Source organism: Amphibalanus amphitrite, unplaced genomic scaffold (genome assembly GCF_019059575.1).
Source record: "Amphibalanus amphitrite isolate SeventyFive unplaced genomic scaffold, NRLGWU_Aamphi_draft 001040F_arrow, whole genome shotgun sequence".
Lineage (NCBI taxonomy): Eukaryota > Metazoa > Arthropoda > Thecostraca > Balanomorpha > Balanidae > Amphibalanus > Amphibalanus amphitrite.
In genome coordinates this window covers 143042-168585 of record NW_024882534.1, presented here as the reverse complement: position 1 = coordinate 168585, position 25544 = coordinate 143042, and the positions used below count along the sequence as shown (strand labels likewise).

Genomic DNA, 25544 nt, shown 5'->3' with positions numbered 1-25544 from the left:
CTATTTCAATTCACCCAGCGCGTGCTAAAACCAGTAGTCGGACCTCCCAGCACCCCGGCTCACCATTGTCATCCTCCCATCGCTGTGTTCTGTTCGTATCGCTGCTCTCTAAGTGCACCCATCGGTCTTATTCGGCAACCTTCTGCCTGTCTCAGTCTCTGACGCCACAAGCCCTCGCTCTGTAATCTGCTTAGAGGTCTCGGCACGGTATGCACGGTCGGCGGGGGATCAGAGCGGGCTGTGCGGTTAGCGGAGACCCACGGAGACGGATCTGCTCGTCTCTCGGGCGCCGCGGCGGCTCAGACAGCTATTCACCGCCCGGCGAACAGCACGCGCGCGTGCGGAAAACGCGGCCTTGCATGAGGGTTATTCGCATTTTTACAAATGATTTTTAATACAAAACACTTTATTCCTCCACTTGCGGCTCGTGGTTACCACTGCTGCCGGAAAATATGTCACGTTTTTCAAATAGCTCGTATTTTACAGACATCAATACCGCATAACCCATCAGCTTCTAAGATATGAGGTCCAACAAAGGAAAATAAATAAGTAGCCTTGGAAAAGAACCAACCCTCAAGCCCCTCGTTCCCCTGCCGCCCCCGTCCAGTACCGTTATCTGTGGTGCCCCGCCCTTATCTATCTCCCTGTGCCAGTTCTGCGGCCCCATCAGTCTCAGTTGCACGTCAGCTCGGCATCGGATCAGACTGTCGTAACCCCGCCGCCAGTGGACCGTACGAGCAACATGTGGCCAGAGGGTCCCCAGTGGCCCCCGCGAGATACCATCGAGACTGGCAAATGTCCGAGGCGAGGCCATATCAGCCCCACCAGAGGCGGCTGGCTGGGCAGCTGAGCCCGAGGCCCGCTCCTGGGGCCATGGGGGCCGTGTTAAATGCAGCACCGTTGTCTGAGAAGGGCGTGGGCCGGTGCCGAAATAGGTTCACACAAGGTTGTTGTTTGGCTCAGATGTGGTGCTGTCGCCAGGGTCAGGTCCTGTGCTGCTACCTGGATCAGATCTGTCACCTTACTGCCCTACAAGCCATTGTTTGTTTAGACACAACCGGAGTTTGGGGAAGCACGGATTACGTCTTTAGCCTGAAAACCACCGCTGCGTTTTTCAAAGCTTGAAGCGACGTTTGCAAACACGTTTATAGTCCGATGTCTACAACTGAACAGCGGCAACATCTCAGATTGAATGATTGCATACAAACATTATGAATGATCTATGTCGGTGTAAAAATAACAACGATTCATGGTGGGTGTTGTGGCTTTGGCAACAATAAAATATCGCCATTATCTACGGAAATTAGCCCTGCTTAGAATCTGTTAGCCATCATAACACTCTACATTCTGGAAAACAACTTCAAGTGATATAAACACGGGCGCCCATACAAACTGAGCTAGTGAGTCTGGTTCACCGAAAATTAGTGAACTATAAAAATACGCGGGTGAATGACAGCATGTCGATGGTAATCCGTATCAGTCATTTCATTGGATGGCACGTTTTTGCGGTTGGAAATGCCCTGATCAGGACTGGCCATCAGCAGTGGAACCAATTATCAACAAAAGTTACTGGTGATTTCAGATGGTGATCATTAGTCCGACATGTCAATCCGATATAGTGAGGCACTTTTGAGTTACGGTAATATATGCTATTATTTGCTTTATGGTGCGTGATTCCAGTTCCTTTATCGCTCACCAAACCAGCCAGTGAATTGCTCCAGGTGCCCGGCTGGTATGGAATGAGTCCGGGAGAGATTAATGAACTTACGTTGCATATATGCTTCATGTAGTGAAGTGTCAGCTACCCCAGGAATGATATATTGCAATGCTGAATTAGAGCAATCAGCGAATGTCCATGATGTGCATAAATCGGAGCACTTCCTCTTCCTCTTACACAAAGGTGACTTTCACTATACATGTCCTGCTCTATCGCCAATCATGCATTATGCTTGACTCATGCACATTGCACTCTATTGTGTTTTATATCATATCCAAGCGGTATATGTCGAGTGGTGAGCAGTGAACTCGGGCGCGTTGGCCTTTGCTGTATGTGAAGGTGTTCCACCCAGTCTCCCTGGCGCCGTGTTTATTCATGTTCCTCTCTACCGGCACCCTACACCCGGCTGACTGTGACTGCGCCCCGCCGCGAACTCTCAGGGACGTGTCCTCCGAGTGCTCATCAGAGCTGCGTCCAGGGTTCGCTTCGGAGTGACTTCGAATAATACAGCATAAGAAGTTGTTTGTCTTGCGCTTGACCTCATGTTGGTCTTTTTTGTTCGATGTCCCGACCGGAACAAGAAGCAAAACACTGATGGTCAGTCCCTGACCTTCACTTTAGGACCTGTGACATGCATTATGAACACGGAAATGGCGAAAAAGTAGCAATCGGTAATTCATTTGCAATCATCAAAGCATACTAAACACACCACCACCAAATGATTGACGGCAAACCCCTCAAGGGATCTGGGATACAGGTTGATTCTGTCAGGGCTCCATCTTACCCTTATGGTCTCAGCACTGGTCCTGTTTTACTTTGTCCGTCTGTGAAGGCGTCAAAACCATCCCCACCCACTCTAACCGATTCGACCTGCCGCCACCCTCAGGAGATCACCCGCGTCATCCGGGACGGGAAAGACGCTCGAGCTCTGGTGCGCCAGCGGCAGGGCTCGGGACCCTCAGGACAGCTGGTGGACCCCCGCAGCGGCCAGCGGCGCGTGGTTCACCAGGCCGGGAAGACCAGGCGGACTGTCGACACGGAGGATATCCATGAGAAAACGCACCAGAACGAGCACGGCGAGCTGGTCACGGAGACGGCCCGCACCGCCCAGCAGGAGCAGTTCCAGAATATTATGGTGAGTGGACTGCGTTCGGGGAGGGGCAGGTGATTTTTGCTAGTCGATGGTTGCGCATACAATATGTGAGAGCGGATGCTGCTTCGTTTGGAGCATAACATTCAACAGCCATTGATAACATGTCGATTAGATAGTTGCACGTAGGTTTGGACTCAAACGTATAGCAGTGGCCTGTCTCTGTATTACGTAATGCCTTGCTTCTGAATTACGTGTGAACAGAAGTACTGAAACCTGCAAGTCCCACATTTTCCACATATCCGAACCAATGTCCATATTTGGAGAGGATGATCTTTTATCCGGTTACACCGTCCGTCAGCTGTAGCGTAAAGCCTATCGCAGCGTTTTCCTCTCCGTCCAACCTTGACCCAGTCGATTCCGCCGTCGCCTATCACTTTCAGGACACGATCACGTCGTGAGCGACATCAGTTTAGCAAGTCACTTCGTCGGGCCGGTATATTTAGAAAGGGAGAAAGAAATCGCAAACTGCACGATCCAATATAGTTTCCCGTGCAGTGAAATTCATTCAACTTGCTGAAACAATGCAGTAATCAGCATTGAACCTGTTTGTGAAAACGCGAGCATTGTAGTCGTATAATACGAAGCCATGACACATCAAAATTGATAACACCTCGATTTAGCCAGATCTGTAACGCATGAGACCTGCGGATATCGATAACGTTAATGAGAATGATTTGTAGGCCAATAGCTTTGTAAGTGTTCCGATCCATCATGAGATAATCTACATCTCTTCCGAAACTTGCGATGACCTACCAGCCATCAAGACTAATCTAAATAAACGCATGGATCGCTCTGCTTGTGTGATGAATTTCATATCACAGCATGGTGCTAATGCGAGCCCCTCACATCGGTCAGCCATTTGCATAGCTGTGCTCATACATCATTCACAAGTTCACGTTTACTAGCTGGAACAATTAGCCAAAACCACGCACAGCCCCAAATCCAATCGAAAACATGTCCGATATTGCGAAAGCAGCCGTTGGTTATTGCACCGATTGCAAGCATAATAGCATTGTTCTGATTTCCTGCGAGGTATCGGAGCTGATCCTGCTCGCATGCGGCGCGATGGCGTGCAGTGTCAGGCCTGGCTAACGATAATTCCTGCCGGTCGGGCGGCCGCTGCACTGGCCCGTTGATCGCGGTGTCCGTATGATGGACCGAGCCTCACCTGCCAACTATACCGAGCGCCGGCAACGTTTTCCTTCCCCGCTCCTCTCTGGCGGCGAGTGAGCCGTTCGCGGCGACACCTCACTCCACGGGCCGGTTCGACCTCCGGGCAGTTCCCCATCAGTCGATCGGGAGTGTCAGTCACCCTCGCGCGGACCGGGCCGCCGCAGAGGCAGGCCCCGATGGCCATCTCATCACACTGACGCCGAGTTGCCGACAGTGCGTCACGATAGGCGGCATTGTGCGCTGCGCCGCTTTCGCACACACAGCGCAGAGAGAAACACAAACGCGCTCGCTCCGACCACCGTGCCACATAAAGCGTTAGTCTGCGACTGCCGAGTGGACCGAGCTGTCAGCTGTCAGCGCCTGTCACCTGTCAACCGAGATGGCAGGCGGAGACGGAAGGGAGAGGGCGGGACGAGGAGAGAGGGCGAGAGAGGGTGAGAGAGAGAGAGAGGGAGAGAGGGGGCGGGGAGGAGGGAGAGGACAGGGTGGAGGGCCGGTCAAACCAACGGTGGGTCAGCGATAGCGAGCGAGGGACGAGCGATGGAACAGATGAACAGGACAGGCCGGGCCGACGCGTGATACAGCGGGTTTTGCTCGATATATTCAGCAGCTGAACCAGCTTCTGATGGTCCTTAGCGTCCCGTAGCGTCGCGATCCTCATCGCGCGTACCATCGTTGTGAGCCGATCAGAATGAGCGTCGGAAGCATGCTGAGCAGCAGACGAACGCATAATAGCCTGACAAAAACTTGATTTGTAGTGATACCGTACATCGTTCATGCACTGCACACGTCATAAATAGAGGGCAGGTTGACAAAAAGTGTTGGCCATCACTCCGATATCGCGGTGCCATCGGTAGAGGCACGCCGTGAATGCCGCAATGGGCTGGCACGGTGCGAATATTGCGCACCTGTTGCGTAACAAGAAGCAGAGTGGCACAGGGTCACCTGTGGGTAAGCACGGCTGATTCTCCCGACCACGAGGAATCTGTGGTCGCCAGTGAACTGACCGGCTTTGGGAAGGCAAAAAGGCGAATCTCCACTGAACTGAACCAAGCCGAACGTCACGCTTCTGTATCTAATGATTGAGTGAATCCGATCTTGCACCGGCTGCTTAGAGCGACACTGAGCGGATGTGCTCCTATTGGATGCTCTCTAATTAAGTGATAGACGCTGGCACAAAGGCTTTGGCATAGGCATTAGACGCTGTTATTTGTTTTCAAACTTCCGCAACACTGTTGAATTGCTCGATTGCACGATAGGCTAAACAGAACTGAGTGAGGATTTGAATGAAAAACACTGAAGCTGGAATTCAATCGGTGTTTGATCTTGCATAAAACTGACGTATTTTTGTCCTCGCTGGCGTTTAATCAGTGCACACAATGCGGTGGATGTTTTCGCCATATGTGGCAAATCGGCCTTACGAGGTCACCGTTATCGCGCGGCGCAGTGAAGGGACTGGTTAGTGGTTAGTGGTTAGCCGAGCCGTCGACACATTCCCGCGTGCATCTGACGGCTCGCGTGACACGGACCGGCGCAGGCACCGCGCCGCCGGCTTTTCACTCATTCGCTGGTGATTAGCACAAGTGATTTTTAGCCGAGATAATTTACTGCCAATTGTTAGAGTTCGCCAGGGAAACGAACGGTGCAAGACCGATAGCCGTTAGTTTTCTCAGTTTTTTTTTCAGAATTTAGTCACGTTCTGGTGGTCTCCACCTCAGTTATATCAACCAGAGTCAACCGGTCACCGAGCATTAGTTGCAAAACTGATTGGACCGATTACCTCGAACGATAGACCATTAGTTTTGTTGGCGAAAATAACCGGCCATGCGTTGCAATATTTTTACATCAGTCAAAGTCACAAATCAATACGCTTTCGATCGTCCCATCCAGCAGGCAGTAAAAACAGCAACCTTGCTCCTCTGCACAGTTATAACCTGTTTTTGGGCCAAATGACCATATAGCCATGATAAACTACCTAACCTTTTACCAAATATTTGACTTGGTCAGCTAGCCTATGACAACTTAAGAAACTTTTTCTCGCTAGAATGTCCTGAATGCCCGTAGCCTTGCGGTAGACCAATGACACACGATTGGGTCGGGAAAAGACTCGCACGATATATATGCACGCTAAGCCGTTGAAGTAGGGTGGTTTGGAAAGTCCCCCCATTGGCGCAATGCCAAGTGGATACTTCACTTGGCTTGGCGGAGCCATACGGGCGTTTGCCCTGCTTTAGTTACTCTACACTCCGGATCTTGCCAAGGAAAAACTGCGGCTGAAAGTCAATTTAAAAGTATAATATGGCCTATATCGTAGTAATAGGCCACTGTGAGTCGACACTTGCGGATCTAACCGTACGAATGCCACTCATGGCATGACTCAAACAGATGTATCATGTCCAGCTAAGTACCTTTACGTCCAGTATTTTAAGTACCACGACATTCATGACAGTATCAATTTATTCACTGCACTCGCTCTCTCAATCCTGTTGTCCGTCTCCTGTTGACACTTGACGCCCTCAACATCACAAGGATACAAGCGACCGGCAGTGTCCCCTGGCCTCTAACCAGGATTGACCTCTACCCGCTGACCCTTGACCTCTGACCTCTGACCTCTACCCGCTGACCCCTGACCTCTGACCCTGCCCCCTTCAGGTGCCGGAGGACGGCTCGGACTGCTCTGCCGAGGAGCAGCACCGCACCACCAGCCGCCACCGGCGCCACGTCAAGGATGAGGACATGCTCGAGTACTACTCCGTCCCCAAGGGAGGTCGACTCGGCGACGGCATCAAGCTCGGAGAGGGTCTCAGGTGAGAACGATAAACGGGCAACGACGCGATGTTAAAGTTCGACAGGGTGCGCTTATGGTACCAAGCACCACGGTCAAATTTTTGTTGGCTTTAACCCTATTCCTGGCGGGGGGGGCCTCAGGAGCCCCCCCTGAGGTTTTTTGGTTATTTCTCCCAAACGCGTTGTGCTAGGAAGCTCAAATTTTCTGACTTTTCCTAAAAGGCTTCTACGCAACATGTCTGAAAATTTTGAGTTGATCTGACCTCAGGTCAGGTCACCAGAGGCGGTTTGGTGACCCTACCTCAGAAAAGTTTGCAATCACGCCAGAGCTAGAGTTTTTGACCGATCAATTTCTTCTCTTCAGGCTTTAGTTAGGGTACCAGTATGTGCAATTTGTATATCTCGGAATTTTGATATCGGTGACCTAAGGTCAGATCAGTTTCGCCACCTCTCCATTATAAGTCAATGGGGGAAAAATCAACTCCCTGTTTTTACCACTAAAACGGGTCGGAATGGCCCCATATACCATACATGACTTCATATACGATCAACCTTCACTACCTTGAGGTCTGTTTTGCTGTTGGGCAGCTCTGAGGTCATGTGACGTCATCAAAGGTCACCAAAGGTTTTTGGCCAATAACTCCGTACAGGAACAAGATACAGACGCGTGGATGGTCTCATTGTGTTCAGCTCGTCAAGACGCATCGAATGATATACATGATGACCTCAAGGTCACGTGACCTGAGGTCAACCTTTGACCTTGACCTTTCGAGGTCAACATATATATCATTCGATGCGGATTGACGAGATGATCACGATGATGCCCTTAGTTTGTTCCTATCTTGACTAATTCGAAAGTTATTCGAGAAAAACTCTCTCCATTTCTAGCGCCACCATTTTGACTTTTTCGACCCCTGTGACGTCATATTTGACCTGACCTGAAAATGACCTTTGTAAAAATTGTAGATCTTGACCGTGCGTATCCGATGCCGTTTACCGTTTGTCGCTGCGATGTGTAGTTTTTGAGATCTGAAGGGGGGGCCGAATCGGCCCCCCCCGCCAGTTTCTTGTCCCGGCGGAGCCCGCCAGGAATAGGGTTAAATGTTCGTGAGCCGGTATAATACAGGTTCCGTGATGTGTGTAAAGATAATGAAAGGTTCGCAGAAAGAGCTGGCTTGCAGAGCATGTACTGTGTGCTGGCATGCGATGAAAGGGCAAAGTTTATAATGCACGACAAAAGTACGAAGCATTTAAAACATTTCCTTCTTCTTTGTAAATATTCCAACTAGAGCAGACTGGTATTTCCTCGTTCCTTCCTGGTTGGATATTTACGTGACATTGGTTACCCTTCTCGTCTCCCGAGAAATAAATAGTCATGCTATTTTCGTTCCTTCAAGGTGAATCAGCTAAGCTGTAAAGCGCTTGATGACCCGATTTTAGGGATTTTGCATTGATGCATGACATGTGTATCCTGCACGATAGACAACATCTGCCTGCCTCTCAGGAATGCAGTTGCCGCTCCCAGTTCTCTAAGGATCTTTACGGATCTACAGGTGCCTCCGACTAACTCCCCGTCTTCCCTTTGCCTTCAGGTATGTTCAGGAGAACGTCGAAGAGGACCGCGAGGGAGACGACAACATCGAGAGTCTGTCGGAGCGCATGCGGCGTCTCCGGCAGCTGGGCTACAAGCCCGAGGGCCAGACGCTCGCCAAGACGCCGATCGAGTACCAGGAGGAGGAGAAGACTCGTCGCAAGGAGACGCACAAGTGGCTGGACTCGCACTTTGGCAGCGAGTCGGGTCAGTCAGCCAGCTCGGAGGACGGCGAGTCCCGCCGCCGGCTGGCCCAGGGACGGGATGAGGTCGACCGTCGGCAGACCAGCTCGTACGAGGTACAGCAGAGCTCGTCCCGCCGCGGCGGCGCGGATCAGACACCTACCGGCACCTGGCGTCGAGATGAGAAGTACTCGAAGCAGGTTCGTCACACTCCGGAGCATACTAACGTCAAGGAGACGCGTCACACGCCTCGTGGCGAGTTCGAGCGGGTCCAGGTGACGCCCGTCGGCGCATCCCCGGGTCCTCGTCGGCCAAGTCTCGTATCTACAGACACTCGTGGAGAGTCTGAAGATCCCATCTTCGCCAGCAAGTTCAGCTCGGGCAAACCACGAGGCAACGTGCGGTTCCAGGCTTCCAGCCCGGAGAGGAGACCGTCAGACAGCGGACGACTATCCCCTCCGACCCAGTCACCGCCACCGCCTCCGCCACCTCGCCACCGCAAGAAGGGACGCGACAAGGAGTCTCCCATGAACGCTGCGCCCGACAATCACTACGCCAGTTCTCCAATCAGGGAGCGTTTCGAGCGAGACCCGCGTGACGGCTACCCCTCAGAGGAGCGTCGTGGGGAACGCAGGCAGGTCAGGGAGTACCACTTCAGCGGTGGAAGCTCCGACCGCGGGAACACTCCCATCTCCAGATACGAGTACCGCGAGCAGCACGGTTCCCGTCACGGCTCTTACAGTGACGAGAGGGATGGCAGCCAGAGGCGGTACGTCCCGGAGTCGGTCAGAGCTCGCGAGCGTACCGCCAGTATTGACGAGCTGAGCAGCTCGCGTCAGAGTGACGCCGAGAGGCGCGTGAGGTATCATCACCGCAGTACCGACTTCCTGGATCGACGTGGCTCCGATGACAGGCGTGCACCTCCCGAGAGGGTCACCTTCGAGTCTCAGACGCTGCCGCGCAAGCCACACGACTACCCACCTTCGCCTGTGTCCCGAGCGCCAGACGCAGGCCGCTTCGGCGGCAGTATGATCAACGTGTCGGTGAAAAACAACGGTCGTGGTCCGGCGCCACAGAAACCGGCTCGTCTGGGCGTCCAGCGCAGCAGCAGTCTGTACTCGAAGGATGGCCAGGATGGTGCCTTCAATACTGGCCTGAAGAGCCCCGACATCATCTCCAAGATCCAGCGGACGGCCAGCATGAGGCGCGGCGAAGGCGGTGAGCCACCGGAACAGGAGCGCATGTCACACACCTCCTCTTCGTCCCGCTCCTACCGCGCCTCGCCGGCCGCTCCGCCCGCCGCCAAGAAAGACTCGTTCATGCGCGGCCTCCTAAAGAACGCCCCTGAGCTGTACAACGTTCTGCATGGCAACGAGCGCAAGGACAGCAAGACGCCGTCGCCTCGCTCGGGTCTGATCACGCCTCCGCCGCCTCTGGAGCGGGTGCAGCCGGCCGGAGCGGGCAGCAGTCGCTCGGAGCGACTGCGCAGCGAGGAGTCCTACCGCTCCGGAGAGCGGCCCAGCATCGTCAAGGTGAATGTTCGCCCCAGCGCGGAGCGAGACGACCGGCCGCCGCGCGCGCACGGTGCTGGCATGACGAATGGTGTCTCGGCGGGCTCAGCATCTCACTCAGCTGACTCTCCGTCCCATTACAGGTACAACGATGAGATATACACGAGTCCGTCTCGGCGCGGCGACTGGCCGTGGGCGGCGCAGGAGCGGAGCTCACCAGCCGGCTCGGAGGGCGAGGGTAGTCTCGGCAGCCGCCGCAGCCCGGCCCGCCGCCGAGAACCCCTGCCCGAGAGCCCTCTGGTGGCCCGCGTCCGCACCTGGGACCGCAACTCGGCCGCCGCCCCCACATCATGAGTGTCATCTAGTGAGCGCAGAGCGGAAACTCTGGTTCGCCGATCGACCACGGCGGCGCCCCGATCGGGCAACGATATTCGGCAGCCGGAGTCCCGTATATAACATGTGTGATCGGAGTAAAGAAATAATACCTGACGCGTGCCAATTTAGTGCTTTCCAGTACTGACCGCTCCAGAGATGACCATTTGTGATTAAACGGTGTGTTTGTGGCTGAGTGTGGGTATAAATGTCTGTGTCTGTATATAGAGAATCTGCATGTAGCTTCCATAAGCTACATGATTATTATTTAACTGGGGCGTTTTCCCGCTCTCTCTAGTGTGTGGGCTGGGACATGACGCCTAACTTGACGCCCCGTAACCGCTTCCTGGTATTAACGGTCGCCCATGTGCTAATCATTGTTGGCGGGCGGTAACCGCCCATAACCCGTCTTCCAAACTGAACTGACCGTCTCACTGCGGGCGGGACCTTGTGTGTAAATAAACGGGTGAGCCGTTGAAGATGTCTGAAGTTGTTTGTGTGCTCGGTTGTTTTGGTGTGACAAGGTGCCACGTAATGAACTAACTTGGTGATCTTCGTGCAACAAACCCAGCTTGCTAAACCTACTCTGTCGCAATACCTACGTACTCAACATATTCACGGCAGCCGTGCAGACTCACAATTCTCGCTAAACGCTAACACAAACATCAGCTTAGAGAGCGAGAAGACTTTGATAACTGTACTCTCTGTGCTTCTTTATCGTTGTTGGTGAGCATGTGTGAAATCAAAATTTTATCAATCCAATCGATAGCAGGTGAACGGATCGGCTTGCATAAATCTTATACTAAATGATGCTAGTTTGTTGTGACTAGAGATTGCAATCCCGGAACGTTTTGCCAATCCCGGGATCCCGAAAGGTTTTATTTCGGGATCCCGGGATCCCGGGATCCCGGTCTTGTCACTGTAGGTCGTAAGAATAATTTCCTGCTGACATATTTTGCGTCTTTTAGCTTACCACAAACAAAGAGGCAACCAAAAGCCATCCCTAGACCATTTCATTTGCAATAAACACGATTGAATTTGCGAAAGAAACGTTCCGATTTGATTAGCATTACCCCAATTGGCCTTAATAAAACTGTGCGCCGACCAGTGCGTTTTCTATCTCGTCATTCAGACGGGTTCCAGCACATCCACGCCTCACTCACTCTTCGTCTACGCTACTCGTAATTAGCGCGACAGTTTTAAGCCATTGCAGGTAGGTCTGACTACTCGCGACCAGTGTAAATACGCCAAATTTGGCAGCTCCCTATTTCACAATGTTTTCAAGACGTCGCTTGGTCACTTCACCTCCCGGTTCCGCTCATTCATCACTAATGTCTCTCAGACTTTGCTCCAAAGTCGCTTTGAGGGCAGAGTCACTGACTGGGAGAGCTCCACTCTACCGTCTTCAACGTTTGAATCGGTGAGCTCTGCCGTCACTTGCGTGACATCTGTGACATCTTTCTGCGACACGAGCTCAAACACTGTCTTGATGACCTCTTTTGTTCCGGCCACGGACGGATAAGTCAGAACTGCTGAACGATCCGTGACCCTGATAGAGATGTTGCTGCACTGATGCTGCAATTTTTTTGGCGTTCGGGACCCTTTTTCGTACACATTTAAGCGGCTTATCCGCTGTGGGTGATACCCGGGAGCTACCAACACGGTCGATTGTGGACGGCCGATACGGGGTGCCAGCTAAATAGTTTCTCTGCTTTATGTCACGCAGCACCATGAACAGTGTAAACAAGACTCGTGCAGCGGCTGCATTCTTTTTATGGTGAAAAACTGATTTTTCGGGATCCCGGGATTGGCGGAATTTCGGGATCGGGATCGGGATTAAAATCCCGCCGGGATCCCGGGATCCCGATCCCGGGATTGCAATCTCTAGTTGTGACTTAGGATACAGCTATGTCCAATAACAGTTCTATTTCAGATAAGAGAGTCTGAACTCTGTATCAAGTCTATTACAATTCTCCGTAGCCACTTGGACTTTAGTTGCCGAAGCCCGTTGATAACCTAATCAGACGTGACGGTCCACACGGTCAACTGATAAATCCCATGAGAGCGGATATTCAACCGGGACCGATAAACTAATGCTATGTGACTGGGTTTCAGGATTCACCTATATCTACCTTAATTTTGTGTAATACAATACAGAACGTTTGTTATAATGTGGTTTGATTGTCCAAATCACCAGAAGATCTTGGGATTCATCCCCGCTTAGCACAGATAATGGGTTTCTTATTATGTTGTTTGCAATCAGTTGTAGCACGTGACCTTGAGCCCGTTTATATAGAAAAAGATAGCGAACATTCCTCAATAACAACTATTTTTAGCTTGTTTGGATAGCTTACACGAAACTTGACAGGTAACAACGATATTGTCTAAACCGATTTATCTAAAGCCGTGTTCTCGGGTTACGGCACCAGTGTCCCCTGAGGGGCCCCAGAGAATTGGCAAGCGGCGGTTCGAGCATCGCGACCATAAACCATGACATAACTATCTTCGGACAACAGTCTTGACAGGTATCCTGGTTTTGAGAGCCGTGGATTAGTTGGATACCGAGCTAGAAATATGTAGATAGGCGCCTGTCTGTGCCATGCACGCAGTGCTCACCGCATGGTGACCGCTCTGACTGTTCACCGTGCAAACTAAGCCTGTCTTTTTTTCTCACAAGCTCCACGAATATTAGACATTCGATCGCAAATGTTTTGGTCTTTCAGGCGAATAACTTGTGTCTCACTTCCACGGTACACTTAATGGGACCCTGGGTTTCCTATTTTCGTATCATTCTTGAGGTCAGAGTGGTGTTGTTTAGGATCGTCCACTTTTAATCGTCCACTTTCCACCTCCAAGTTTCGATTCACTTCGCAAAACATTCCTGTTTCTAGGCTATGCGCCTAAAAACGGATATACCTAAACGGTGTCGAAATGCTCGCCAACAATTGCATATTTTTGTAATTTAAAAGCGTTATGCCAATTGCCAACGCTATCACTCCATTGCCGTTGACAGCTATATCAAGCCACTTGTTCTTCGTGCGATATCCTTTAATTTGTAAATTTTTATCACGGATGCGTTAAGTTTTGTTCACAAATTAACTAAGTCGCTAGTGTAGTAATCGTGCATCACTTAGCCACAGAATAAGATGCGCTAAGGCTTTAATCGCACAGAACAATTAACAAAGTAAGGAAAGATGTCACTGCTCACAAGCTATTATTTTCTGCCAAATAAGTGTGCCTGTTTTTCAAACAGTTTGTAGAACCATGGACTAGACACTCCAAATACCTAATCGTTTCATATTTAGTTACAGTCTGTCTTAAAAGTACCGCGCAAAGTAACGGTGGATCCATCAAGCCTGACCGAGGAAGGGCCTGCTAAAGTTGAGTCACCGAAGCAATGGACATCCTCGTCCATTCCCCAGGTCAATTGGTTCGGTGACTTTCAAATTATAGCAGGCCCTTCCTCGGTCAGGTTTGATGGATCCACCGTTAATTTGCGCGATACTTTTAAGACAGACTGTACACCATTGCTTCAAGGTCTGACGAGGGACAACAATGACGTTAGCACGAAACTACTGAACTACAGGGTGGAAAGTAATTACGCGAACATGTATTTTCTTACAATTTCGCCCGTCAGTGGAGATTTTGTATGAGCGCAGGCTGTCATGGAACATGATTGGTCGTGTTTGTTGTCGCCTCATCTACCAAAAGTGACCTTACTTTGAAAAATGACTTGGAAGGTCTACAACACGTCTCGACTTCGAATGGTGCAGACGCCATACGCTGCACAAGACCACAATGTGCAAAGATCGCAATTTGGTGTTGCCAGGGAAAGCGTTTGTGATTATTTTGGCTGGATTGGTGCGGAAGGGACTCGGAACGGTCTCGGCACCAGCATTACTCAATTACACGTTTGGTTGAAGCATAATAAAACTTAAGAGGACTTAAAAAGCAAAGCCGTTGGCGGCAGTAAAACCTCGGCGAATTCAGGCGCCGAATGGGTGGTCACCATTTCCGCGACCAAACGACAACAGTCGATCCGAAAACAGGCGAAATGGTTTACTATGGACGGGTACCCGATCTAAGATATCACGATTCATGCATAAATCCGTGAAAATTCGAAAATCAAGCCGTACAAACAATCGAGATGGCCAAAATTCATGAATTAACAGCAGGATTTTCAATTTAAGTTTTCTAAAGACCGGCAAACCTGAACAGAGGAGGACAGGCAGCTGGCTTTGTGGTTGGGTGAGACATCTTCGAAGCTATTTCATCCGTCAAACCTGCAGAACAACGCGTTGGGGGCTGCTGATGCGTCCGACGTCCCCCCCCCCCTTCCCAACCTTCAAACATCCGGCAAAGGAACACACATCAGCGTGTTATGAGCGCCCGGATGGTGTCAGAATAGCATGTAGTGACCAAAAAGGCAACCAAAAATAAAGTATACAACTAGTGGAACATCCTTCCAGACGAGTCTCTTTATCTAATCCACCAATGCACCAAAAGGGGCAAAATGATTGAGCGCACTTTTGTGCCCGACGCAAAGAAACTCTTCTTCATGATTGATACAGTCCTTCCTCTCACGGCCAAAAAGACGCAAGACTGGTGCTTTGAGAACCTGTTCTTCTTCTGGGCATATAATGGTCAATCTGGGAATAGCCCAGACCTCAATTTGATCAAAAATATCCAGGCGACTCTTCAGGAGAGCGTCTAAGAGCTGTTCGTAGCCACCAACATCGATTGCCTCACCAGACAGCTCCAGGAGGCGTGGACTAAGCTTTGGCCAACAGTGCTTGACATGCTCATGTCAATTATGCCTGAACGCCTTTGTCAGTGTATCGCACATAAATAGGAATATATGAAAGGATGAAATTTTCATGTCACCCGCCGCTTTTTCCATTGCTATAAGACGAAAAAGTATGTTCGCGTAATTACTTTCCACCCTGTACATAAGAGGAGGTCAGCAAGAAACAAATCAGTACCGACACCCTGTACCTACTTCGCAGAGGCGTAGCTATGGATGCGCCACTGTGTGAATGGAGATAGTAAGCAAATACATTGTCATATCCGTGTATGAACACCGATAACATCCGTCTGTCGGCCTTTTTATTGGAGACTGACTCATGTATGTGTGACGTTTATCGACCTCCAACGCATGGCTGTTTCACAGACAGTCATAAATGGACGGACATAGACGCACGGATGTCTGTTTATACAGGCACACGTTCGATGTTCCGGAGACGTTGCTGAATAAAAATTGAGCATGGATACTGAATTACTGTAATTTGTCGTTTATTACGTTTTTGTATTCTGCGCCACTTTTGCCGAAACATATGTGTTCACTATCGTCACAAAACCTGCAATAGCTTTCACAATGGGAGCAGAAAATGTTGGAGCAATGGGCATTGGGCAAAGTCAAACACGAAACTTAGGACTGAGAAAGTACCCAAATATCAGCTTTGATCTCAGCATTGGTTCATGAATATGTGGTTAATCGACAAAGTAATCGACTTAATTGATCGACAAAAAGAAAGAGGGGACTAAAATCAATGGCGGAAAACAAACAATTCGCAAACCGTTATCTTTTCCCTGCCCACACCCCAGACTGACCAGACGCCACTCGCCCTCTCTACCTGTCGGTCACGGCGTCTCCATGTCGGCACCATGAGAAGATAGCAGGTGTCGTACCCGGGTGCCCCCGCCACCGCCTGCGAATGCTGATATCCCGGCTCTATCAGTAATCGGGCGGGACATGGTTCACCCGTGACTAGCCTAAGGCCGGGACCGGCAGTGCGCCGCTCCGAGCCAGGAGCGTGGCGTCGAGAGGGTGCTGTGGTCTGTGACCGAGTGGTGGAGAGATGTGCTGAGCTGGCGCGTATACCGTCAGTGTGACAGTGCAGAGTGCGGGGATAGTGCGGGTGAAGAGGTGTGGATAGTGTGGACAGACAGGTGCGGACAGCGCTGACAGACAGTGGCAAACAGTGCGGACAGTGCGGACAGTCCGGATAGACAGCTGCGGGCAGTGCGAGCGGACAGGTCACTGTGCAGGGTGAAACATTGCGGTGTCGTGGGTATACAGGGCGGACTTCGCTAATCGTCCCGTGCTTGATGACTGGCTGGTGACAGCAGTGTCGCGGTATTACGGTACTGTCGGTGGTGCCGTGCTTGGTGACTGGTTGGTGACGGCGGTGTCGCCGGCGCACCACGATGCGCTGGCCCGGCGGGGGATACCCGGAGCGCGAGCCGGCCCTCTGGGAGATGGCGATGGCCTGGGGCACCGCGCTGACCTGTGTCCTGGCCACGGCGACGCTGTGGTGGCTGGCGCGGAGATCAAACAGCGACTCCGGTGCCAGTGAGGACACGGAGTCGTCTGAGGATGCTACTGAGGACGCCGATTCTGAGGAAAAGGCGCAGAAATCGTCAGTGTCGGGAAGTCAGAAAACTCAAAAAACAGGCAAGGCTGCAAGGCGTAAGAAGCGTGCAGAGTTTACTGAGACAGAGAGCGAAGTGACCAGAAAACTGAAGAAAGGGAAGAAGAAATTGAGCACGACAGAGTGCACGGAGAGTTGTAAACTCATGAGGACCGTAGCAGCGAAGTCAGATCAAGAAGATACGCAAGGTGAAACCGCTGCTGCGGTCAGCGAAACAGATTGTACCGGATCAGCGACACCGGCAGATGATTTGAAATCATCAGACCACGCTGAAACGGTTGGACAGCCGCAGAAAGAGGAGGCTCAATCACAAACGTCAGATCCCATCGAAACTGCAACGGAGTTTCTTGGTGAAGCACAACAAGTGAATGAAGCCAGTGCTCCAAAAGAGCAGTGGATGCTAGCGAAAAGTAAGAGAGGAAAGAAAAAGAGACGAGTAGAGGCGGAGCCAGTTGCCCAGGTGAAATCCGCGGAAGCCCCAAATGCTACAAAAGCCGGAAAACTAACTAAAATCGGCAAGCCCAGTGGCGTTTCAAAAGACATAGCTGATATCCAAGGAAAAGAAGTTCAGGACACTAAGGAACGTATGCAGCCTCCGGACAGCAATGACTGCAAAGGAAACGACGAAAAATCAGGATCTACCCCGGAAACTCCCAAAGCCTCGACAATAAGTGCCACCACGGGGGTGAACGTACCCACAACTTCAACGGATGAATGTCCAGATCCGGAGACATTTCCGGACGCTTCCAAGCTGGAGCAGCAGGCCAATACTGACGATAAAGTTGGACTGGCTGGATCTCTCGGAAACGAAAAGTTATATGAGTGCGCTGAGACAGAAAATCTAGAACCTGCACAACACTCAGACCCGGTTCAGTCACTAATTGAAGACGAATCTTCAGTCACTGAGGAAACCCCTGTGCTCTCCACTTCAGAATGCACGCAGGCTAGAGAAGATGAGGAATCCAGCTCCCTTGCAGCGGCCTCAAAGGGAGCAGAAGTCGAGAGGTCCACGAACGATGGCGTCCAGGGAAAGCGATGCAATCCCACAATCATCGTGACAGACTATGGAGATGTTGAACATCCTGTGCCCATCAAGAGTGTGTCGCCCTTTCCTCCTCCCTATAGCGTCGATGAACCAGAAGGCCCCGATAATCAGTCATTGGAGGCAGCCGCATCGAGAGAAACGGAACAGTCAATCCAGGATAGCGAAAACCTCGCAGACGAGGACACACCTCCAACTTCGGAGCTCGGAAAACTCATCATAGCTGTCAGGGGCGCCCTGAGCTCAGGAGGTAAGTTAAAAGTGTAAATAACTCCGTGAAATCGTTTTCTTATCGAACACATGAATTCACATACCTTATGCCGCATGTCTCTATTTTTACCCGGGCAGCGCTTGTCGAACAGCACTGCGGATCCGAAGGTTGGGACTTTAATTGTGAAAAACCGCCCGCCCGCCGCCAAACGCAAACACCGCAAAACGCGCAAAACGCATGCCTAAAACGCCAACGCAAACTTCGCAAAAAAAAACAATCGCCCGCCCGCCGAAAACCGCAGAAAAAACGCACAAAATGCCGCAAAAAAAAAACGCGCGTCCGCCGCAAAACACAAACACCGCAAAAAACGCAAACACCGCCGCCGCAAAAAAACGCCCGCATCGCCCGCCGCCAACCGCGAAACGCCGTAAAAAAACGGCCGCACGCCGCGAACCGCAAAACGCCGCAAAAACGGCCGCCCGCCGAAAACCGCTAAACGCCGCAAAAAACGACCGCCCGCCGCTAACCGCAAATAACGGCCGGCCGCCGGCAACCGCAAAACGCCGTAAAAAACGGCCGCCCGCCGCAAACCACAAAACGCCGCAAAAACGGCCGCCCGCCGCAAACCGCAAAACGCCGCAAAAAACGGCCGCCCGCCGCAAACCGCCGCTAAAACGGCCGCCCGCCGCCAAACGCAAACAGCAAAAACACCCGCATCGCCCGCCCGCCCGCCGCCAAACACAAAAACCGCAAAAAAAAAACGCAAACACCGCCGCAAAAAACGCCCGCAACGCACGCACTGCCGCCGCCAACCGCAAAACGCCGCAAAAAACAGCCGCCCGCCGCCAAACGCAAACACCGCCAAAAACGCAAAAACGGCCGCCCGCCGTCAAACGCAAACCCCGAAAAAACGCAAACACCGCTGCAAAAAACGCCCGCCGTAAGCAAAACGCTAACACTAACGCATTAAGACAAATATGGCGCCCTGCGGCAAATGTGGTGCAATCATATCTGCCGTTTAAGCAGCCATGCCTTAATTACAGTGCATCCTAATCGTCCAATGTTCGACAAAGTTACGCACATTCTGCGCTTTGCGGCAAAAATGGCGCTTTGAGACAAACGTGGCGCACTGCAACAAACATGGCGCATTCGTTCATGTCGCTTAACAATGCAGCCACCCACCAAATTTGAACTCAATCGGACCATATTTGAGAAAGTTATGGACATTTGAATATTTCACGATAAAATATCTCCGCAAAGGAGGAGCCCAGCTGAACACGTGTGCCACGTGACCACTGGTGATGAAAGCAGGACCTGTCCCCTCACCGACTGACCCAATTTAGTGTTCTTGGCTGGTTCTGATTCCACGCTATACGGCCACCAGTTGGCCAAAACACCATTATGTGGGAGGTACTCGACTCAAACACGTGGCCACGTGGCACGTGCCGGACCTCTGATAGCTTCACCGTTCACGCCACGTGATGACCCATCGACGTGGCCATCAGCATGTAAAAGATGACCCCGGCCGGTGTCACCGTCTCTGAACAGTGGACGGCTAAACTCGAAAAACGGGAAAATTTAGGGAAATTTCACCTTTCGAATATATAATTTCCCCAGATTTTTAAATTTTTCATTTTACAAAAAATCCGAGATAGCAGTTTTTTAGCCCCCTTCATTCTGTGCCTAAACCCGTTTTCAGATTGACCCTATCATAAAAACTGACGGCCTGACGGCTATTTCCCCCACTCATTGCATTTCACAATGCTAGTATATTTAAGCACCAAAATTGACCCCGTGCCACGGCACGTGCAATAGCACGTGCGCCACGTGACCACTAGTGCGACAAGCTGGACTCATCTGCTCACCGGCTGCGTTGATTTGGTGTCGCTAGGTGGAGTGGTTTCCACGCCATAGGACCCCCAGTTGGCCAATGTCGGATTCTCCCGGAGGTTACCCCATCAAACACGTTTGCACGTGGCACGTGCTTTTCAATCGCCCCATATCTGACCCATACCACGTGGTAGCCGACACCCTGGTGCACAACATATTGGAACTTTTTCAAAATCTAACGTGGAAATTTTTTGCAAAATCGATTTGAAAATAATTTTTCGAAATTACCATAGGCTCAACATGGGGTAACTGTCCGTCACGATTACCCGAAACTGTACCCTATGATTTTTAAATAATTACCCCCAGAAGGTGAGGTGCCAGCCCAAGAACTGACCCTAAAAAAGTGGGCAAATATTACTGAACAGATTTTGCGCAAATCGCATTTTTAATTTTTCCCCATGTTAACCCTATGGGAAAATGCACGTGCCGATTACCCCAAAACGGGTTAATTATATTTCAAGCAACCGGTACCAGCCGGTAGCTCCCCCATAGGGGACCAAACGCTGAAAATGGCAAGAAAATCTACCGAGCCGTTTCGGCGGCGATCAAAATGACCCAAATCGCGGCAGAAACGCTAAACACCCCCCTAGAGAGGTAGCTCAGGTTGGGATTTTCAATAGAAAATCACAATTCTAAAGAATAGTGATTGTCTAATTGAAAAGTCCCAACCTTCGGATAGGCCCGGGCAGCGCTTGTCGAACAGCACTGCGGATCCGAAGGTTGGGACTTTAATTGTGAAAAACCGCCCGCCCGCCGCCAAACGCAAAACCGCAAAACGACGCCTAAAACGCAAACGCAAACTTCGCAAAAAAAAACAATCGCCCGCCCGCCAAAAACCGCAGAAAAAAACGCCGCAAAAAACGCCCGTCCGCCGCAAAACGCAAACACCGCCTCCGCAAAAAACGCATCGCCCGCCGCCAACCGCGCAACGCCGCAAAAAACGGACGCCCGCCGCAAAACGCAAATTCGCAAATAACGGCCGGCCGCCGGCAACCGCAAAACGCCGCAAAAAACGGCCGCCCACCGCAAACCGCAAAACGCCGCAAAAAAAACGGCCGTAGTGATTGTCTAATTGAAAAGTCCCAACCTTCGGATACAAACAATAGCTTGCAGTTTTCGCGGGACTGCCGTGGGTCCCCGCACTATACAGACTCACTCCACCCTGCGCCGATTCCCTCCTTAGAGCTAACACGTTATGATAGAGACACTTGTCTGAAGAGCTTTGAACAATGGGTTTATCATAAGGCTTACAACCACAAACATTCCGGTGTGAAGGGATCTCCTGATAATAAATCAAGTGCAAGGGATTCAGTGATACTTATATGTCCGTCAAGACTACAATATTCTGGCCAGATTCATCCCGATTTGAGCCAGTTTCGTACATACTCGCGATGGGCACGTAAGCGGATAGGGCTTTACCGTTTACGCTCCGTATGCGAAGCGGTCTTTAGTTAAAAAATTCCGGCAGGCGGCTATTTTTTTTTTTGTAAGTTTAAGTGGCCTCTGATTGCGAATTTAGCACTCATTGGAACATTTCATGAGTGGTTAGTTTTGGTGTCTATGTTGCATGTTCCGAAACCATCAGTGGTGGTTGCTACCAATGTACTGTGGACAGCCGGCAGGACGCATGGTTGGCCTGATCTGACCTGACTCGACCTGGCCTACATAAGCTCATGAAGACATCGTCAGGCAGTGGTCAAAACTAACATGAAATTCGTGATCAGTATCTCGAAAAAACTCTTAGCAGCCTCACTTTACGAAGCTCAAGCAGGTCCCGTTTTCCCGGTCATTCACCTGACCTGGAAGGTCAACCAATGACTGAGACCTCAAAATTGGTTACCTATCATCGGCTTCCTCTCGTCACGGGCACGGGGCAACACGCTCATTTTTTCCGCGAAACTCTAACCCGATCAAGGGCTCTGGGCTGAACTGCAGGGGGTGGGGGTCCAACGGACCTCCCCCCCGTTAGACGCTGTTAAAAGGCCAATAAGGGCGACGGTTAACACTTAGCAGTTAGCGCCGGACGAGAGGGACTCAATCTAAAGCGGTCACAATTTCCGTGCAACATTGGCCTCGAATGTATGCTATGTTTGTGCGTTGTCGGTAGGTGGCGTGAGGTTCGAGCTCTGCTCACTAGGTGGCAGGCGAGGGCCAATGAATGAGATTGAGTTGGCCTCAGCGGGGCCCACTTGCCGTGGCCAAGCCCAGCCTAGGGCGATAACTATATGGGACCAGCTAATTATTATTTTTCATGACGGATATAGTTATTGATTTTTCGAACAAAGCCGAAAGCCGAAGGTTAAGATCGAGCGACCATAACTATAAATAAGTACCTACTTTTACCTTATGGGTAATGATTCAGTTCCATTTACCTACACCTATCCGTGCTTCTATCCTCAGGATACTGAAATCCTTCTCCACGCCGCAACCTCCCTCCGGGCTGGACAGGCAACTTTATCTCATGCGGGCTGCTCCCTTGGAGCGGCACCGCTGCTCCTGAGGGAGCGCACCCCGTAGCCGGGTGCAGTGAGTGCCTTGGGGCTGGGTGGCCTGTCCTTTGGACGGGCTCAGCCCCGGCGACTCACTAGGGTGCCTGCCCAGACCAATGTCTCCCCCTAATTCCTATCATCCTTCCGGCTCTGCAATGGTCTTGTCGACCGAAAGGGCCTAACCCAACAAAACAAAAAACATTTACCTACCTAGGAGGAAACACACCTATCCGTGCTTCTATCCTCAGAATACTGAAATCCTTCTCCTCCACGCCGCAACCCCCTTCCGGGCTGGACAGGCAACTTTATCTCATGCGGGCTGCTCCCTTGGAGCGGCACCGCTGCTCCCGAGGGAGCGCACCCCGTAGCCGGGTGCAGTGAGTGCCTTGGGGCTGGGTGGCCTGTCCTCTGGACGGGCTCAGCCCCGGCGACACACTAGGGTGCCTGCCCAGACCAATGTCTCCCCCTAATTCCTATCATCCTTCCGGCTCTGCAATGGTCTTGTCGACCGAAAGGGCCTAACCCAACAAAACAAAAACAAAAACTAGGAGGAAATCGTGCTAAGCTAAATAACTGACATATCTATGTAGGTTCGGGTTAACATAAAACCTTTTTTCAGTACATGAAAAACACTTCACTGCTCGGGCATTCCAGGACGATTCAACAGCTCATGGGTGCAAATTAACACCCGACCCCCTCAGATTTTCTTCAAAATTGCTGTATAGGGTTATTCTGTGCCCAGAAGCCGAATCTGAGAGTTTTAGACCTGTAGGAGCAACGGTTTTTGAGTTATAACATTGGGAAATTTTGGAAAGTTAAAAAACATCATTGTATTTTAGTAGCTATATCTAATCGAAAACTTTTTTAAACTATAAAAATTATACATATTTGAACTCGCCACATCACAAGCTTTCAGATGGTATGCAAAATTTTTCAAAATTTTGAATTTTGAATTTTCAAAAAATTGTTCAAAAATTTCTTTCAAATTTTTCAAAGTGTGGCCAGTTAAATAAAATTTATTTTTTTAGCTTTTATTAATGCTTAGGGTATTGGGAAACTATATTGTGAAAATTGGAGATAGGTATTTTTTATAAATATTTTATTTTATTTTTTTACTTTCTTCATGTAAATATACCATTTTGCTTTGATATGGTGCCGACGGTGCTATCTCGGGAACGGATGATCGTAGCGCGCCGGACGAGGCGGCAATGGAAAGATCTCAACAAGATGGATCTAGACATTGTCCGAATGTCGTTCTTAAAGGTCACGGGTCAGGTCAAGGTCAGGTCACGAAAGGTCATGATGAATAAAAAGGGATTATGTGCATGCGACACATGTTTTATGGGTTATTTTCCAATTCAAAGTCAATGGTGATGGGCATTTGACGATTCGGGACAAAAACAGGTCAGTTCAGGTCAGGTCACGGTCAGGTCAACCAATCTCCCGACCCTCGACACGAATACAAAGTTCACTGTAGTCTCGAATTTGTCACTTAAAAACTCAAACATTTCGGTCGCGTTTGTGATTTGCTCCCTTGTGGGCCTTCGTAGACTCTCGAGAGCGGTCGCTCTCTTCACGGTGCCTCCCACGCCGTCACATGCGCCTTTCCCGTGCGAGGTGTCAAAAAATTGCCAGTCGCAGTCTAGCCCAAAGTCACTTTTGTGAGCGCAGATATTTGAAAAGTTGAAGCGGTTTTTGTACTGTGCTGCTGAGCCGTCTGAAAAGTATCTGATTTTAGTCAAAGACGGAATTGTTTCCTTCAGTCGTGGAATCAGAGCCTTTTGGAATGCTGGGTGGAATTAAATGAGGTACGGCATCAACATAATGTCATCAAACATCCCAGACTCTTAATAACGAAAACAGTATGGACACTTTTTCTTACTAGGTCGAAGTGGCATCTCTCCGAGAAGGTGAAGGACTTCGCTCGTTTCTTGCCTCGCGACTTCACTTTCGAGTGATGAGCTCCTTTGAGTGGCAGGATCATTATCGCTTGGAAGACTTGGTGACCTTTGCTGGCTGCTCGAAGGGATCGGCGATGACCGTTCTCTTGGCGGTAGACATTTTGGATCTTTAAGCAGTCGTTTCCGGCAAGAAAACGCATAAAAATGCACCAGTTCCTACCCTGTCGTCATTCACTTCACTCACTAGTCTTGCGGATACTCTCTGAACTCCTTTCAGCACTCGATTCGGATGATGACAATCAAACGGATGCTGGCAGTAATTTCTTGCTGCACGTGGTGACATTTCCAAGCACGAACGGTTCACACGCACTGTCGCATGCGGTGACTTTCGGAAGACTGGAGTCCCCATCCCGCAACTGGCCCGCGCAGCTGTGACCAGCGACCAACGTCACCCTATGCGTTTATGGCACCCGATGATTTTATTGTGCTGTTTTGACTGCATGGACCGGCGCGTCGTCTGTCACCGCGCCAAGGCTCATTCGAGCGAGCCGAGCTCGCAGAGACTGGTCTGTCACAGGCGCAGATGATATAGCGATAGGTTTCGGGATGGGCCAAATGGAAATTTGGAAACGGAGACAAATGTAAAAATTATTCATTTCATTTCACTCATTACTCTAGTATAGCCACATATCATACAATTTTATTAGGTAGGTATTTTAATGCCGACATAGAAACAGCAACTTTACACATTGACCTCGGCATTGGCCTAATCTGACCTGATTTGGTTCCGAATGGTCAAATGCCCATCACCATTGACTTGGAATCGGAAAATAACCCATAAAACATGTGTCGCATGTCCCTAATCCCTGTTTATTCATCATGACCTTTCGTGACCTGATTTTGACCTTGACCTCACCTTGTGATTGCATATTTACTGGCACCGCCTTTATAAATATGTTGGACGCATGCTGTGCGATTTTCACATCGCTTCATCATTATGAAAGTGCCTCAGGAGCAGCCGGGGAATGAGAACCTGGAATTTTGGTCTTTGACCTGACCTTGACCTGACCCGTGACCTTTGAGAACAACATTC

At 50.5% G+C, this 25544-nt stretch overlaps 1 protein-coding gene across 4 annotated transcripts in view; it reads left to right on the top strand.

Annotated features, from left to right (window-relative positions):
* Positions 1 to 10969, top strand: part of LOC122369478 (serine/arginine repetitive matrix protein 2-like) — a 47119-nt gene extending 36150 nt beyond the window's left edge. For 2 of the 4 annotated variants that reach the window (XM_043344262.1, XM_043344260.1), the window contains 4 exons: positions 2604 to 2852; positions 6696 to 6850; positions 8423 to 10136; positions 10259 to 10969. In XM_043344262.1, coding sequence (XP_043200197.1) covers positions 2604 to 2852; positions 6696 to 6850; positions 8423 to 10136; positions 10259 to 10270 — 2130 coding nt within the window. In that variant the 3' untranslated portion in view covers positions 10271 to 10969. Of the gene's footprint in view, positions 1 to 2603; positions 2853 to 6695; positions 6851 to 8422 lie in introns of all 4 variants that reach the window. The other 2 variants (XM_043344261.1, XM_043344259.1) reach the window with 1 other exon arrangement.
* Positions 10970 to 25544: the final 14575 nt, after the last annotated feature.